This window comes from Panthera tigris, chromosome D3, assembly GCF_018350195.1.
Source record: "Panthera tigris isolate Pti1 chromosome D3, P.tigris_Pti1_mat1.1, whole genome shotgun sequence".
NCBI classification, from domain to species: Eukaryota; Metazoa; Chordata; class Mammalia; order Carnivora; family Felidae; genus Panthera; species Panthera tigris.
The window spans coordinates 28,602,306-28,620,804 of record NC_056671.1 but is presented as its reverse complement, the minus strand read 5'-3'; the positions used below and the strand labels follow the sequence as shown (position 1 = coordinate 28,620,804).

Here is an 18,499-nt window from a genome sequence, read left to right as displayed (position 1 = left end):
GGTAGTTTTTATCAAGTTAAGGAAGTGCCCATCTATTTAAATAAATTTTAAATCAGAACAATGTTGAATTTAATAAAAATGTCTCTTAGGCATCTATGGAGATGACCATATATTTCTTTTGATCTTTTGATATGCAGAAGCAAATTAAATTTCCCCAAATTTGAACCACCTTGCTTTCATGAAATAAATCTTACCTGGTCATAGCGTATTAACATTTTAACACACTGTAAGTTTCTATTATTTTATTTAGCATTTTTGCATTGGCGTTCAGAAATGAGATTGATCAGGAATTTATTATGTTCTACCTTTGTCATGTTTTTGATGTAAATCTGTGTTCATTTCAAAAACGGTTTTGTAATGCACTAGAGTATTTTCAAGTATTTTGAATGGTATTAGAATGATCTGTTCCTCTAATTATTAGAATGAAACTTTCTTATAATTTCTCTGTGAAACCTTCTTAGTCTGGTGGCTTTTGGTAGGTTAGTTCTGGGACAGCGTCCTCTATTTCTTCTATAATAATTCATTTGTATAGACTTTCTTCAGTTTTCATAATTTTATTTTCCTCAAAATCACCTACTTTCAAATTTATTTACACAGAATTCAGTAAAGAAGTCTTTTGTCCTTTTGATTTATTCTTTACCTGTGATTACTTCTACTTAAAATATTTGTGTTTTTTCTTTTCTTGCTTGATTAAACTAATCATTACCTATTCTGTTGCTACTTGTTTTAACATGGGAGTCAAGAGGGCAAAAAAGCCTTTAAGACCAAAAGAATCAAGTTCTGGTGCCAGAAATAGGTGTCCTGTGGCAGAAAGCTGGCTTAAGGCCAGGTGGAAAGCCACTAACACCTCTATCTCCTCATCAGGTAGGGCCTGAAAGGATGCTTGGAAGAAAAATGTCACCATCACCACCACCTCCATTACCCTCACTTCCACAGCTTTTCACAGTGTTCAAAGCACAGTCACATGTACCTGTCTCATTTGGTCCTAATAAAAAGTAAGCATGTAGCATTACCCCTGGTAGGTGAACAACAGAAAAAGGCTCGATCAAAGGAAAACCACTCTCTGGGAGGCGTCAGGAGACTTGGCTCCATCTGGTCAGGTCTCTGCCCTCCAGGGCCTCACAGCCCACACCCCCAACATGAGGAGGTCAGATCAGCACATCATATGACAGAAGGTCTCTTCAGACTTCAAAACAACTGCAAAGTGCAGAGGACTAGTGTGGGTAGCACCCTGAGCACATTGGTTGAATAAGTATAAAACCTGAAATCACCTTGACAGCGGGGGGACTATTTCTTTCACACAGGGCCTTACCATCCTTTGAATCAACATGCATTGTTTTGAGGAGAATGACTAATACAAAAGCAAGCCTGACTACAGACTCTGAGACAACAGCAAATGGTGACTGAGTCCACTTTTCCCCTACTTTTCCCCCCTCAGGGAAATGTGCCTCAGAGCCCTACTCTCTGTCCAGTAATTCCACTTCTGGGAAGTATCCTGTGGTAACAGTCATGGGTGTGCTCAAAGATTAATTTACAATCACAAAACACTGGACACAAACTACAAGTCTACACTTAAGGGTCTGGTCAAGTAAATCATGGTGCATTCACAACCTGGGAACCTGGACAATCAGCAAGTCTTTGCTTCAGAGGACTATTTATTAAAATGGATGCAAGGTCAAGATACAGGAACAGGTGGGGAAAAAGACCGGAGATACAGATACCAAAATGTTAACAGTAATTATATCTGAGAGACTAGATTAAGGGTAATGTTTATATCCTTCTTTGGGTTTTTACTATTCAAAAATGTGTATAAAAGGGCAAAATGAAACAAAAAAAAATCAGTCCAACTTCTCTCCCTGGTTTCTTCAATGCCCCACCAACAATGAGGCAGAACTGGCCGTGTGGACACACAGGCCCTGTGAAGGTGCCCTTGCCTTCCAGCCTGTCACAGGCTCCTCCCAGCCCACCTTCTGCATGAGTCAAATGTGCATAAGGGCTCTGTAGGAAGCACAGGGCTTTGAGGCTGGTGGGAAGCTGGGCTCTACTCCCCCATTTCCAGATTCTAGGGGTCAGATTGACCCAAGAGCCTGTGAAGACCCTGATTATGAAAGTGCTAACTGGTGAAAGGAGAAAGGAAGAACTCCCCAGATAAAGCCACAGAAAGCTCGGTGAGTGAATAAGTACCCGGTGTCCAGCTGTGCTATGCAGAGAGGTGTGATTCTTCTGCGACCATCTGCAGTCCGAGTCTCAACTTGTTTCTTCAAAAGATTCTGGCAAAATAGAGTGACATATATGAATGGAAAAGTTTCTCCCAAGCACCTCCACATATAAAAAAAATAAGGCTTCTAAGGAAATGAATTCTAACTTCCTTTTCTATGGCCTTCTGGTCCAACTAAACTCAGCCACTGAGCAAGCATTTTTGTCAGGGTGAGCATTCAACTTCCTGCACTGTAAAGCAGCAATGACAGAAAGCTCCCAGTTGAACTGGCTTCAGTACCTTGCTCTCATCACCTGCACAGCAGGTCTGGCCAGGTTTCCTAGGCAGTGAGCATATGCCAGTCTGGCCACTCTCAACCAGCAGCCGAGGGAACAAACAAATGAAACCTGTATCCGTGAGCCACTCTTGTCTCTAAGTTGTGATTTGCAAATCTTCTTTCATCAGAATCATTTCTTCTACTGAAGGCTCATAAAACCAAAGGTTCCCAGTCACACATTGTGTCCAAATTACAGATTTGTTGCCCTGTATAGGTCCTGGAGATCATTTAAGTTCCCCAGGTGATCCTGACGTTTCCTGCTCTGTTCCTGCCCCATCTCCACCCCCTCCCCCAGTGAGACATGGGCTTCCAGAGGAAGAAGGGGGAACCCATTGATATATCCTAAGGACAGAACCTGACACCCACTGTTCTCAGTATCTAAAATTTCCTAAAAAGGCTAGAAGTGAGGTTTGGAAGCTCCTATAAGAAATGATATCCTCTACAGAGGCCTTTGATAAAGTGCCTTAGGCCCCATTACTACCTCATGCAGCTGATGGCAATGGGGCCAAGTGGCCCCAAACTGGCTTACCCCTGGGTCCTGTTCTAGGCACAGCATACACTTGCTTACCGAATTGTGTCTGTGCTATGTTCAGACTGCTTGTTCCCCCTGCTCTGTCCCTGGGTGTGTACCCATGTCCTCAGGGCTATGGGGACGAGCCCTCACCTTCCTAATGTCTTCTAGACTCTCCCCATTGACAACGCCAGCAACTGAGGTAGCTGAACTTGTCTCTCTGGCCGAGGCACTCTTGTGGTCCAGCTGCTGTTGTTGCTGCCTGCGCTGGTATTTGAGCATCTCTGGGTTCTCGATGACAGCTGTGGAGAGCTGGGCCTCAGTCATGATGGCCAAGCTCTTGCCATAGGTAGACTGGTGAATGCGGCTCTAGGGGAAGCAGAAAGAAGTGCAACAGACCAGCTGTGAGCAACAACGTGGTGGCTAGTGCCCACCAGTGGGTGAGTTGCGTGTTGACTCCCCTGGTTCTGAGAATGGAAAGGGTCTTGGGCAGTGGTCCCAGGTTCTTAAATCACCCCAAGTACCCCAAACACTTTTTGGGAATCAGACACTGAAGTTCAGAGCCTTCTCACACCATTCTTGTTTGCTGTCATCAGTTCCATGTGAATGGAAGTTACCATGGGGCTGCTAACAGTATCTAAGAGTAAGGGAATGTCTGGCATAGCAAACCTGGGGAAATCTTTCTCTGCCTCTCCTGTCCCCCAACATGTCCTGACCCTTCTGAGCAGGGTCCCTCCCTTCACCTTCCTAGGTCTCATTAATTCAATGCCACAACAAGCCGGACAGGACCCCATGTTGGCAGGGATAGCATCCCCAGCACGTTAGAGTGATTAGTGTGATGAAGAGTAGACTCACAAGGAAGGCCTAATGACCAACACGGAGGCCAGCAGGACATATGCCTCACAGCAGAGGATGCTGGGCAGGGGGAGGTCACGCCTTGGGATTTGTTTCTGCAGGGCCTGGTGTGTTGTGTGTGGCTGGGAACTTCCCTCCTTTGCTACCTGTCCCTTCTGCCCTCAATCCCTCCCCTGGAATCTGGAGGAGAATTCAGAGTTTGGCAGATGTTTACCTGTGTGTCTCAAACATGGGGTCCCTGCCTGCCATTTGGGAAAAGGTAAGCTAGATGGAGTTATTTTGTAGCCCTCCCCGCCAGTGCCCTCCACCGGACTCTCCAAGGGGGAGGAGAGTGCATAGGGATCCCAGGTTACCTGATGACAGTGACAAGGCAGAAAGACCTGAAGCCACTGAGACACTCATCCCTTCATTGGCAAGTGACTCTTGGGGTGCCAGGCCATTTTAGGTGCTGTCATCAAGGCAGACCCCTATGCCCAAGGGGTTTACTTCATAGCATGAAGTCCACACAGTAGCTTGTGAGGGAGCCTCTACCAGTAATTGCAGCTCAAAGGGGAGAGCTGCCCACCTGCTCTGGGCTTTCACAAGGCTCCTTTCAGACAAATGAATACATTCCACTGAGTGGTGGCAAAGGCCCATCTGTAGAAATGTCTGCCTTCTAAGTCTATGGTCCATAAAGCAGGGCCTTTCCTAAAGTCCTTGAAGAAGGGCACATGGGTCACCCTGTCCTGGGCAGAGAGCACAGAGGGGAGGAAGCCTATGGGCCTGGCCCATGGTTCTGTTCTCATACTTAAGGGTTGTGTATGGTCTTGGCGAAGAGTCACACTATTTTCCGAGGCTTAGTTACCTTGTTGATAAAATGAATGAGCCTTGCCTTGAAGGGTTTTATAGAATTCAAATGAAATAATACATGCAAAATACATAGCCCAGAGTCTGGCGTGCAGCAAGTGCTAAGAAACCATCAATGTTACTGCTCTATGGCAACTATGTTTGTATGACACAATGGGGAAAGGGACGTGAGCAGGAACCCTTAGGAGTCACTCTTGCTATCTCCCACATGTGAAAACATCCCAGTGTGTGGCTAATTATCACCTCAAGAACAGATGCCCAAAGTTGTTTTATTCTCAGTTCCAAAACTGATTTCTGACATGAATGAGAGCCTCATCTTTATTTAATCTATTAAATTAAATGTAAAATGTACATTTTACATTTACATTAAAATGTAAAAAAAAAAAAAAAAAAATTACCATCTGTACGAGACAAATACCCAAGAATACTTTAAGAAACAATGTGTCTGTGTATGTCCTAAGGAGAGGGTCCAATCGAAGGGGCTGTGGTGGCCATTTCTGTGGCCCAAGAGCAAGCGCAGCACTCAGGCTACCAGTTGGAGGTGTACTGTTCTCCTACCTTCTCCTCCTCGCTCAGGGGGTCTCCAAGCTCATCCTGGGAGAAATCTAGAAACGCCACAGAGCCATCCATGGAGCACACCAAGATGCCCAGCCCATTCAGAGTCCTGAAAAAGGTGGCTATTAGCAGTCTGGGAGCAAGTCCCTATGGGGCTTAACCACACCTCCAAGGCTGGACCGGGAGGGTAGCATGCAGGGTTCTTCTCAGATGCCAGAAACCCCTTGTTCCCTTCTATGGCATTCCTTGGTAGGGTGGGGGCAGGGGAGACAATCACACTGCAGAAGGTTCTGGTGCCCTTTAGTTCTTTGCACATGTACAAAGTATCTCTCACCATGTATTCCGTAAGAATTTCACTTTTATTTATTTTGAAACCATGTTTTAAAAAAACATGAAGGAATATACATCTAAATGAGGTCATTGAGAAGCAACAAATGTGTCTTCATACTTATGCTAATCTGGTTCATGCAATGACAGAGTGAAGTAAAACCGGGATCACAGCACTTTTTCCCCAAATGTCAGTTTGCCTGAGGAAGTATTTTCCAGGGGCAAATGCCAACAAAGCAGGAAGCACAGCAGCTGACACTCTCCCAATGTCAGGCCCAAGCTGCCCTTTCTTGAATCATCTGCTCTGGCTACCACACCTGGGGAGGGGGGTGGCCCTGGCTGCCTGACCCCAGTCACATCTGGAAGGCCTCATGTTCCTGTGTGTAGCTTCTCTTTTCCTAGCCTGTGCACTGTAATAAGAATCCATCTTACCAGGAAATATCCATGATGGATTTGTCGAATAGCTCATGGATGACAACCAAAGGCCGTTTCAGACACGTGAGCTGGAAGGAAAGAAGCAGCAAAGGTTAATGTAATGAACAAAAACTGTTTTTTGTGCACTCAGTTCTGTTAATACCAACAGTTCTAGAAGCTTGGTCTGAGTTTTTGTTGACATACAAGGCATATTCAACTCTATTCAAACAGCAACCAGCAAGATCCAAACCTGTGCAAACCAAAACCTGACATTTTAGTGTGGTCTCTGTCTGAAGGGCTCGCTGTAGTCTGGCTGGGGAGATGGCTTCATAAATGGACAATCTAGAAGGGAGAATGGGGTTCCAGAAAGGCCATGACCTGAGCAGAAGTTTACAAGCAAGGGATGGGATGCCAAGGCCTGGGCAGAAGACGAGGCAGCAAAAGTAGTGCCCAGGACAGGAAAACAGCCTCAGAGAAGCCAGCACATCTCCTCTTGGCCCAAGGAGTTCTGGTACATATGTATGCAAAGCTGGGTGTAACCGGTTACATACATCACACGGGCTCATTCTACAAAGTATGTGCAGATAGTTCAGAAACACCAAAAACAGTTTAAGTTGCCCTGAATCCAGATCTAAAGTTAACCACTATTAACACTTGGATGAGTTATTTTCTTTCGGTCTTTCTTGTGCAAATATTTTATTCTTTGGCACATGATAACTTTTTTATTTAATACATTATGTCATTAAACACCCTGTAAAAACCTGTCTCTGATGACTGCACAAGATTCACCACATGCACACTTATATCTAGTCACTCAAAGTTTGGGCTATGTGCTGTCTCCCTGTTCCCACAGCTCATATACTAGTGTCTGGCCACCCTGCTGACAAGGTCCTGGGGCCACAGTGCGGTGGGTGGGAGGGAACACCTTTTGCATGGCTCCCATCAAGTGCTGCTTCTATAGGGGAAGAGTTGCTGTGGCCACCCTAGTCCTGAGGAAAGGGAGTCTGAACTACTTGGAATCCACAAGAAGACTCTTGTCCTTACTCTAATTCCACTTCCAGAAAAAAATAGCACTGTCTCTCCTCCCAAAAATGTGCCTACAGACCACTCAGAAATCTGGAACCTTTATGAACATCTGACCTCAGCATTCTAAGAAAATGAATATATGATCAGTGATGTTTTGGGTAAAGCACCACAAATGAAACTCCAGGCCAGAAGGAGCCCAGGAAGAACACGCCTGGAACTACCTATGGTAGGGTTCAGGTTCTGAAATGTCACATGAATATGGGCCTAAAAAAAAAAAATCAGTGTACACACAGCAATCAATTTCTCTGTGACAAAGAACTGTAATAAATGCTGCCAGAGGATAACCTTCAAGTCTACAACTATAAGTCCACTCTGCTTACAGGGAACTTGTAATTAGTTAGCAATAAACTAATGCTAAATTAGCTAAATGTTAATGCTAAATGCAACAACACACATGCATCTCAATATTATGCCAAGTGAAAGCAATGCAGGACATAAAAAGTAAACACTGCACAACTCATCAATGTGACAGACATTGTTGGAGTGGCTGCCTTGGCCAAGGGGTGTTGGGAAGTGGGTTCTTGACTGGGCAGGGATGAGGGGTTCTGGGGTGGTGGTTACACTGGTGTAAACATGTATGACAATGCATTGACCTGCATACTTCAGGTGAATACATTTGCTGTAGGTTATATAAGGATACAAAGTTTTTCTAAAAGGAAGCAAACATAGCATGCCAACTGAAGGTATTCCCTGAATCTGGACATAAGAGTTGCTCTGACTGGGGCTCAGGGTGGCCTCTCCTAGCTCGCCCCAAGCCTAGTCTTCAGCACTTCCTTCCTCCTGGGGTAATGAGAGGGCCTGACCCCAGATCTGGGGCGGAAACACACACTGAGCACCACTGAAAGTGGGGGGTAGGGGAATCACTCCAAGCTTCTGGGCTCTGCCTCCTTCACCAGTTCCTTCTCCTTTGCCCTGCAGGAGCCACAAAAGGTCTTGGTGGGGGAGGTGGGGAGGGAAGGAGTGGGGGCTCACCCAGACAGAGAGAGAACGGTCCTTGCTGCCAACAGCACAGCAGCAATATGGGCAGCTGGGCTTTGCAGAACTCCCATTCTTCTGCTTCTTTTTGAAGATTTTTGGGTTGAATTTCTAAACCAAATAACAAATGTTAAAATAATTAATCAAGCATCCAGCACAAACCCTATGCCCAGTATCAGAAATATAGCACAATACCAGTCTATTGGTGGGAAACCCACACTGACATTCTCCCAGCCCCAGGCACTCAGCATACTTTATTTCATCTTCATAACTACCCACGAGGCATTTTGCTGAGGATGAAATGGAGTCTCAGAGAGGCCAGGAAACATGGGCTAAGTCACCCAATGAGTAAGTGGTGAGACAAGGATTTGAGGCTGGCTCTACCAACTCTCCATTTCTGGGCTTGCAGCCAGGTTGATGGCATGGGAGCTACTGAAGCTTGCTCTCTGAATTCCTCCTGGCCTGGGCAAGGCCAGTTCCAGGACGTGGCTTTAGGGCTAAAGTCCTGACAAAGGGCAATGGGACTGTCAGATGTCTACTCCATTAATCCCTTCCCCTTCACTGTAGTTGTTGCTCGGAGTCAAAACTAGCAGATGCTGATCAGCCCCGCATGATCTCACTTGGCCAGGACAATGGCTAAGTCACACTAAAGTGCACTCTGGGGTTTATCCTCAGTGTAACCTGGGTGCTGCTTTTGGCAAGGCTGGAAGCACACAGAGAGCTCCCTGCCACATTCCTGAATTGAAAGGGTGGGAACTCTAGAGTCAGAGCTGGAATCCCCACGCCAGGACAAATGAGGAGGAAAGGTGGCTCCGGGGAGCCTGATGTCAGCTGGCCTGGCCCAGAGGGGTTCTAATCCCAGAGGCAAGGCAAGAATAGCCAGGTGCACAGAGACCAGAAACATAGAACCTGGAGGTGTGCATCCTGGGCTTGAGTCTTGGCTACCCTGGGTTGGCTGAGAGGCCTCAACACCATGATCTCACAAAACTACTCTTAAACAGTGCCTGTGAGGACCACTTGACAGAGTCATGTGGAAGCACCGTGCTAACCCGAAGCAGTGATTTTTCAAACATTTTAGTAACAAGGGCCTGGCTTTGAACAAAGTCCTACATGGGCTCTAATACAAAAAAAAAAATTAAAGAAGTAATATTTTATTTGTATAAAAGTTATAAATATTTTAAACTACAATATATAGTATTTATCATGAATTTAAACAATGGTAAGGATGAGCCCATTTTAAGGAATACAAAAAAACTGAGATCAGAGTCCTGGATGATCCTTCACTTTTACCAACCTTTAGCCCACCAACTTATTTTCTTTGTTTTGGTTGCCCAGTGCTGAGAAAATCCTCGTTAATAGTAGCCCGCATCTGCTGGCTCCCATGTCGACTGGGCGGGGCAACTCCAGACTCAGGTGATCCACAGCACAGCCTCATAGCTATGACTGTCCAGTGCTGGGGTTCAGGAACATGTGCTCAACAGGCACACGGACTGCACCTGTGCTCCCGAGTCTGGCTCGTGGGGCACTTGTCAGGACCAGTATGCTTGAGCACCGTGACCTGACCCAAATGTGTAAAAAGGCGAGTGTGGAGCTACAGTGTTCCCAATCACAGATTGATTTTGGTGATACTCATTAAAACATGTGAATATATATTGTTTTGTAAAATCACTTCAAAAACTGTGAAACGTAAGTATTTAAAATGAAACAAGGATGTGGCATGTGCTGACTCTCAGAGCTCACCACCACAGTCCCACATTTGACCCAGCCTTGAGGCAAGGCACCTCCCAGGCTGAGGCTAAGCACACTCACAACAACAGTCACAGCTTTCCGGTGCCCGACAAAGTCCATGTTGGTCTTCCAGCCCTCCCGTTCAATGATCTGGGCAGTGGGGCCAGAGTTGTTCATGGCGTGGGCAGACACCAGGTAGTGCCCGTCAGGTGACCAGCTGAGCCGCAACACATGGGTTGTCCCTCCACACTGAAAGAAACATCTGCAATTGGAAGGAGCTCAAAGCCAATTGTGTGACCAACACTGTGGCCTCAAGAATAGAGGTGAATTCTGATTTATAAATGTATGATAGCAGAGCATGTACCCAAGTTTCTGGCTACATGAATAGCTGTAACTCCAGTCTCTCCAGATGATGTAACAAAAAAGGTGCTGTTAGATGAGACTGGGAGCTGCAGCATCCTACACTCCCCTATGGGAGCTGAACACCACACAGTGGCATAGGCCTCAGGGGATCTGCAGGACAGCCACCTCTTTTAACTCTCAATTCTGCATGGGTCAAATCTATCTGGTCACCGACCTCTTTCTTCTGCCCAGCATGTTAACCCTACCACATGAGGTCTGCAGAACATTCACTTCCGTGGAAGAAGAGTCCTATGGACCCTCAGGAGCCAGTCTCTGTGAGGCAGCCAGTAACCATGAGCCACTATGTGCTCTCTTGAGCCTGCCTCCTCAACTGAAGCCTGGTGGTGTTACTAGCAAAGGGGAAGAGCTTCATAAAGTCCATATAAACTATAAAACACATAGCAGAAAGGCACGGTTTACCTGACCTGGTCTAGGGCTGAAACAAGACATCTTTCCACATTATTACTGCAAAGTAAGATGATATGGGCCATAAAACCAGCCCCCTAAAGCTCAAGGTTGGCTTAGGGCAGTTTTAAAGACTTAAGAGTCAAGATCTTGGCCTCATAGCCCCAGAAGAGGGCAGGACAAGGTGGGGCCTGAATGCAGTGACACATCTGCCTCAACTTCCAGCTGGGTCACAGACCCAGGCAGGACAGGCTGACCCCTGAGGCTGAGGAGTCCTGTCTGCTCCCACTGGGACTCCAAACACCCCTGCCCACCTTCCATAACTGCCCACAGGAGCCTTGCTAGTGGGACCCCACTACTAGTCACTGGAACCCTGAGGAGGAGCCCCAGAAGGCATGAAGGCCCATGTCCCCTGTTCCAGACTATAGCCAAGAAGGGCAAGATTAAGTAGGGTGAATAACAGTGCTAATGTGGTGCTGTTGGTTTGGGGAAAACGGAATACATGATTTCTACCTTCCTTCTACAGCCAGCCCTGAACCGTGGGGGAACGTCTATTCCTCCTGCAAAACTTTGCTCACAGCCCTCACTCTGAGAAGCCTTCCCTGATGCGATCACTCCTCCTGGGCTATTTCTGCACATTCTGAACAACTCCACCACCATGCTCACAACTGATGTGAAAGTCTATCTTTCCCACGAGGCTCTAAGCTTCAAGGGAAAGACGCCATCTTAGTCCACTTTCATTTCATTTACCTAATACTGCCCTTCTCACAGTAGGCACTTAAGATCTGATTCCATATGAAATGAGAACCCAAATAAAGGAAGAGACAGTAAAATACTTTACAAGGCACTGCAGTTCAACCTCTAGACATTGTGCACACTGTACTCATAACGCTAGCCTAGAAAGATGTTGGATGGCCTGCAGAGTGCAAGTCAGTGAGCAAAGCCACAGCACAGTTAGGAAAAATAAAAGAGAGGGTCTCCTCCACCTGTGTGGCACAATGGTGAGGGAGCATTGCTAAGGGGTTTTCTTCAGCTTTTTCTCACTTCAAAGTTGGACATTTAATACCATCTGAGAAATGAAAGATTTTCATCATCTGACTCTTTGGGGCAGAGGGCCTGCCCCAGAGAACCCTGACCAGTCTGCTCAGGCCCTGGAACTCCGCATTCACCCATGAGGTCTGGACCCCAGCCAGTTCCTCCTCTGTGCACTGAGGCCAGTGGGGGCTGATGGACCAAGCTCCCTGGGCTGGATCCTTACCTCATCAAAAGGTTTGGTGATGCTGGTCTCCAACTGCCAGTCCAGCGTTCTCCACACCTTCAGGCTGCGGTCGTCAGCTTGAGAGGCAATGTATTTACCAACAGGGTCCCAGGTCAACCCCTTTACCAAGCCAGAATGGCCTCTCAGAGTAGCGAGAATTTCTGTGGAGAAAAAGAAGAGATTGGAAAGGTATTAGCTAGGGGAAAATGATGAGTCTGTCTAAACATGAGCTGCAATCCATGGGCTATGGAATGGTTAGCCAAGAGAAGGGATCTCAGGAGTCTACCTTCGTCAGCTCCCACCCCTGGGCACAAGCAGAAGAGCCCCCTAATCTGATCTCTATCAAGGCAAAGCAACTTGAAGGAAGGACTGCACCCAGGAGGCAGGCACGATGCATGAGCCCCCTAAAGTGCAGGCAAGGAGGGACACAGGCTTGGGCCAGAGGCAAATTCTGCCTCTTGGACTTGTCTGCAGTTGGTAGCTCTGCCAGTGGTTTCCCTTTCTGAACAGAAGGTCATGCCCACCTGGGCTCTGACATCAGCATTTCTGATGTGAACCTCCCTGGCAGCTCCCCCCATAAGGAGCTGGCCTGACAGCTCAGGGGAAAGGGCACTGTGCTAAAAGTCCTTTGTAAGTCATCACTGAGACAAAGGTGTGTGGGATGGCACGTCCTAGGGATCTATAATCTAAATACTACTCCAGCACTCCATGACCAGGATGAAAATGGACCTACACATCTTGGTAGCTTATAAAGAGAGAAAATGACTTGGATCAAGGTCACGGGGGATGCTTCTTAGCCCATGAAGAAAACATATTCCAGATACTAGCAGAAAGAGGATATGTATCTTACCAGTTATAATCTGCAGTGATATGCCAGGTTATGCCATCTGTTGTGACTTTAAACACATTAATAAGAAAAATAATCTTTTGCAAAACTGGATTTGTTAGCCTGTATGTGCTCAAAGGCTTCAGAGAGTAGATGGCAACTGAGCGAAGGCTGGACCCCAGTGGCGGGAAGCCATACCCTCAAGGGCATATGTGTATGTGGGGGTGCCAGGTGCCCAAGTACATGCGATGCCATCCTATCAGCCTCATGATCTGCAGCACATCCATGCTAGCACTCATTTACAATTTTCTTTAACATAAACCTCTTTTAAAACCTTAAACAAATGTCAATGATGCAGAACAAAAGAACGGAGTCTCTGACAAGACAATGTGAATCCTCATCCACTATGAGACACTTGTTGCCACCAGCCTAAGGAGACCAAGAGCCCACGCTGCTCCAGATGAGCGGCCCATTTCTGCCACCACCCAGTCAGAGGCCCAGACCTGGGAACTTCACAGCGTTCCAGATGACGACAGTGTTATCCACGCTGCACGAGGCCAGCCAGGCATCATGGGGAGACCACGCTACATCCATTACATCTGGAAGACAGAGGGCTGGTAGTGAGTCTCTTACCTGGTGCACAGACTTGACTAGGGGGGCACTCAGCAACGCCTGTCTGCCAAGTGGGCCAGTACCCCTAGCATTCCATGTCTGAGGAAACTTGAGATCATAACTAGACTATTTCTTAAAAACCAATCTGCAAAACTTCCCCACTAATGTTTTTGAATTGGTCATGACATTTGAAGCATCCAAGTGACCTCAATCACCCCTTTGACAGATGAGGCAACTGAGGATCATAGCTGAGAGGTTGGGGCTACGTAGAAGAACCCTGGCTCTGACACCTGCTGGGTCTGTGGCCTCAGGCTCACTAAGCTTGCTTCTCTGATCCCAATTGGGCCTGAGAGCCCTTTGAGCACTACAGGCACAGAACCTGGCAGAATGTCTGGCACACAGCACTCAATAGGTACCAAATGAGTGGGACCATCTTCAGGCCCTTCGCACGAACCAGACCTCATCTCCAAGATCCTGCCAGAGCATCCCTCCCCTACAGAGCCCCCAAACACAATTATTCATATTCACTTCTTTTGTAACTCAGTTTTCTCATGTGTAAAATGCAGATTAAAAAAAAAAAAAACAAAAAACAAAGCTCAGAGGGTTATTACAAGGATTAAATGTGAAAAAGTGCTGTAGCACGGTGCCAGGCACACACCAAGGCATTGACATAGATCAGCTGTGACAGTGACAATGACCAGGCCCATCTCACCATCCAGGTGTGACTTTTTTCTAACCTCTGTGCCTGGTGCAGTGCTAGGTATGAGAATGGCTGGTGAGAGATGAAGAAACAGAAATACGGCATCAAGTTAACAGCTTTCTAGTCCTCTCCTCACAGGACTTTTTAAAATGTGTAAGCAAAATATTCAAAAGTTCTATTTTGTTTTTTTCTATTTTTAAAAAAAATCTTCAGGGACAGCTTAATGCATTTTTTCCCACATGGTATCGTACTTGGTATTTCACACAGCATACACACTAGTGTGCTGCACTTAGTATTCTTTTTAATTAAAAAAAATGTTTATTTTGAGAGAGGAAGAGAGAGTGTGCATGAGAGAGGGGGAGGGGAGGGGGAGGGGAGAGGGAGGGAAGGAGGGAGGGAGGGAGGGAGGGAGGGAGGGAGGGAGAGAGAGAGAGAATCCCAACCAAGCTCCACGCTGTCACAGCAGAGCCTGATGAGGGGCTCAATCTCCTGAACTGTGAGATCATGACCTGAGCCGAAATCAAGAGTCAGATGTTTAACTGACTGAGCCACCCAGCCACCCCACGCATTTAGTATTCTAATAGCCTATGTGATCCTGAGGGCTTCTCCTGTTTTGCTCTGCATTCTTTGTCTTTTTTTTATTTATTTAAAAAAAAATTTTTTTTAACGTTTATTTATTTTTGAGACAGAGAGAGACAGAGCATGAACAGGGGAGGGTCAGAGAGAGAGAGGGAGACACAGAATCTGAAACAGGCTCCAGGCTCTGAGCTGTCAGCACAGAGCCCGACGCGGGGCTTGAACTCACGGACCGTGAGATCGTGACCTGAGCTGAAGTCAGACGCTTAACCGACTGAGCCACCCAGGCGCCCCTGCATCCTGTCTTTGAGAGCATTCACTACCATAAATAGACCTAATTTAACAATGAACTATAACTGGCTTCCAGGTTTTCATGCTAATGAACACACAGCCATATGCCACTCTCTACACTCTGGTTTATTTCTTGTGACTGATGTGGCAAAGTGGGACTCTGGGTAGAAGGCCTAAAGGTTTTCCTAAGTCTAGACTCTCTTAACCCTGTAGACTGCATTCCAGAGACCTCTAGAACTTTACACTTTTATAAGCAGGATGTCCATTTCAAATTCTCTTATTAGCTTGAGGGTTATGATTTTTCCCTTCTAACTTATGAAGTACATTTTTATATTTTAACTTCACTTTGATTAGTAATGAAAGTGAAGATTTTTCACATGTTTGTCTAACAAAGTTGTCTTCTTAGACTATTTTCTTCCTTTCTTGTCTGTTGGGAGGTTTTTTGTGCAGCAGGTCTGACAAGCACAAGTGTAGTGCCTATAAAAATGAGGAATAAGAACCTCCTCTAGGAGCTTCCAGGCCAGGAGGGGCAAATGTGTAAACATCAGAATTTCACTGTGGTACCTAAGTCTTAGAGCAGAGAAGTAGTCAGCTGAGAATTCCAGAAAGGAGATTTCATTTTCTTAGCAATTTTCATAGACTATTGATAATACAGGCATTAGCTGCAAATTCTATCAGTTTTAACTTCCTAACACCGCAGGCGATTTATGACGTAAAGTCTGTTATTCTCCTTAGTGATGTCTTTTATTGCCTGTTAACCTTCAAAAATATTCTCTCTGCTAGAGGTTTGATAAATATTCAATTCTTCTGCAACAATTCAATTGTTTTCTTCTGCTTTAATTATTTAGAATGTTTCTCTCTTTAATATCTGGAATTTATTTCAGTGCATGCTGTACTTAGTGAAGCTCTATATTACTCTCCCCTCATCCACAAACTGTATAATGGTTATTCTATCACTTGTGATAGAATCTCCATAATTGATAACTGATGCTTCCTTCACAATACATCAAGTTGTTAGGTACATGTACCTGATTTCAATGTTGGTTAAGTTTTGGTCCCAAACCCATGACATTTTAAATCACTGAAGCTTTGAATGTTTTCTTCCACAACCTTCCTTATAATTCCGAATGCCCTTCGGAGTCACTGCTGAGTTATGCTGTAAATCCACATAAGTGACATAATTTTCTCCCTAAACCCCTGTTTTGGAGTTTCAGTCTTCAGACTATACCACTCCCTCTCCTTCCCATTGCACATCTACATATATCTGACACCCTCCTGCACTTAAAGAGTTAAATTTCTGGTCACATGTCACTCCAGAAACTCTCATCATCATCCTTGCTGATTCTAGGAGGATAATCTTTTGTTTTGTTTTGACACAAGGCTCTTGGATCCTTAAACTTCACAGCCTCCTCCAGTGACCTTGGCTTCTACTACCTCAGGCACTCATTCCCAGTCATGCCCAGAGACCCTCCCTGACAGATCACTGCAACTCTTCCCTGGTCTCATTCCAACCCTCCCACACTCCTACCATCAACCCAGTGCTTCCAGCTCCCTCTCAACTCCAACAGGGCTTACAGGTGCTATGGGCCTTCTGCTGTCTCCCTATTCGGATTAGAGTCCACCATAACCCTCTGCTCTTCTCCCGTGTTTTCACATGTGCCTGACAAAACCCAGCCTGGTTCAATCTAGCTATTTCCTCCCCTCCCCATCCCAGTCTTTCTTGAGCATCCTCCAATGAGTCTTCCACCCAACAACACCAAAACGAACAGCAGTAGCCAAGGCCATGGGCAGCCTCCATGCCATCAAGTCCAATGGTCAATATCCTCACCCTTACCTGACCCCCAGGCAACATGTGATGCACTGCTTAATCACTTTTCCTTCAAATGCTCTCTCCGCTGTCTTAAACTGGCCTCCTCTCCGACTCAGCCTGTTTCACTTGTTCCTCATCACCCCAAAGCCCAACCTCTACCCTTGGCCTCCAGTCCCACCTATGCTTCTCCCCTGTACTCAACTTTCACATATCAAAATGCCTATGCAGCAGGACACTTACACCCCTGCTAGACAATGCAAACCAAACATGCCCCAAAGCATTTCTAAACATTTCCCCCAGCAAACATTTCTGTCCCACCTACACACTTTCTCCATCAGGTGATGGCATATGCATCCTTACCACCCTCCAGGCCAGTCAAGGAAGCCGTCCTGATTCCTTTGCTTATCTCACATACCCTACATCCCATCCACCAGGAACTCTGCCTCTGACTACCGCTCCTTGTGACTTCCACTGCTACAACCCAGGTCCACTGTCTCTCACCAAGATTATGTGAGCAGCCTCATCAGTGGTCTCTCTAGTGCCGTCCATAGTCCATGCAGCTGCCACAGGCCTTGCTTCTCTGCTCAAAGCCCTACTGAGCCTTCCCATCTCACTCAGAGAAGAGCCCCTCCTAATGGCCTAGAAGGCCTGTCCCTGCTTCCCTCCCCTGTTCACTCCTTGTGTCCTAGTTCTCTGAATACACCAAGCACACATCCACACTCCAAGGCTGTTGCCCTGGCTATTCCTTTAGCTTGGTAAGTTCTTTGGATGTGCACACAGTTGTCCCTTAACCTCTACCTGGTCTTCCCTTGCATGTCACCTTCTCAGTGAGGCCTCCTCGAGAACCTCGTCTTATTTTGTTCCCCAGCACTTAACTTCTAGTTTCTGACATGACTAGTTTATTGTCTGTCTCTTTTAAAAGAACGTAAACTCTCTGAGGGTTGAACAGTACTCAGAACATACTGGGTGCTCAATAAATATTTGTTAAAAGAATTTAGGAAAAAATTGTGTCTTTATTTTATTCAGTTTTTCCATTTATCAAGTGGTCATTTTATCTCTCTCAAAAAAGGTTTGTAGTTTAAGTCTTACAGACCTCATATATTTCTTGGTAAGATTATTCCTGGGTATTTACAACTTTTGTTCCTGCTGTATAAGAGTTCTCTTTTTATGATTAGATATTCTAATTTGCTATTACTAATGAAAGATGAATAATTAAAAATTTTCTTGGGGAGCCTGGATGGCTCAGTTGGTTAATGTCTGTCTTCGGCTCAGGTCATGATCTCAGGGTTTGTGAGTTCGAGTCCCGTGTCGGGCTCTGTGCTGACAGCTCAGAGCCTGGAGCCTGCTTCGGATTCTGTGTCTCCCTCTTTCTCTGACCCTCCCCTGCTCGTGCTCTGTCTCTCAAAAATAAATAAGCGTTAAAAAAAAATTAAAAAAAATTTTTTCTTATAGAAGACCAATCCAATGACTCGTTTTTATTAGTCCTAAGTACTTTTCAATTTTTTTTAAGTTCTAACAACTGTGAGTTATAATATTTGCCATTGGTTTGAAAAAGACATAGGACACTTTCAGGTTAAGGAAATAACTTCCTATGGCCATTTTAAAAACATTTTTTAGAAATTGATGCTGAATTATCTGATATTCCTTTCAGAATACCTCCTAAGATGACTGTCTTTTTAAAAGTAGGCTCTATGCTCAATGTGAGGCTTGAACTCATAACCTTGAGATTAAGAGTCGCATGCTCTACTGACTGAGCCAGCCAGGTTCCCCAACTATCTTTTCTTATTT

The 18,499-nt window shown here is 45.7% G+C and overlaps 1 protein-coding gene across 4 annotated transcripts in view; it reads right to left on the bottom strand.

Moving 5' to 3' along the window:
- The window catches only part of LOC102966185 (protein HIRA), a 91,612-nt gene that overhangs the window by 44,553 nt on the left and 28,560 nt on the right, over nucleotides 1-18,499 (bottom strand). For all 4 annotated transcript variants that reach the window (XM_042963134.1, XM_007091594.3, XM_042963135.1 and 1 more), the window contains 8 exons: nucleotides 13,226-13,321; nucleotides 11,897-12,057; nucleotides 9,913-10,080; nucleotides 8,101-8,214; nucleotides 6,061-6,131; nucleotides 5,305-5,410; nucleotides 3,199-3,414; nucleotides 2,185-2,270 (listed from right to left, as the gene is read on the bottom strand). In XM_042963134.1, the coding sequence (XP_042819068.1) occupies nucleotides 2,185-2,270; nucleotides 3,199-3,414; nucleotides 5,305-5,410; nucleotides 6,061-6,131; nucleotides 8,101-8,214; nucleotides 9,913-10,080; nucleotides 11,897-12,057; nucleotides 13,226-13,321 (1,018 nt within the window). The remainder of the gene's footprint in view (nucleotides 1-2,184; nucleotides 2,271-3,198; nucleotides 3,415-5,304; nucleotides 5,411-6,060; nucleotides 6,132-8,100; nucleotides 8,215-9,912; nucleotides 10,081-11,896; nucleotides 12,058-13,225; nucleotides 13,322-18,499) is intronic.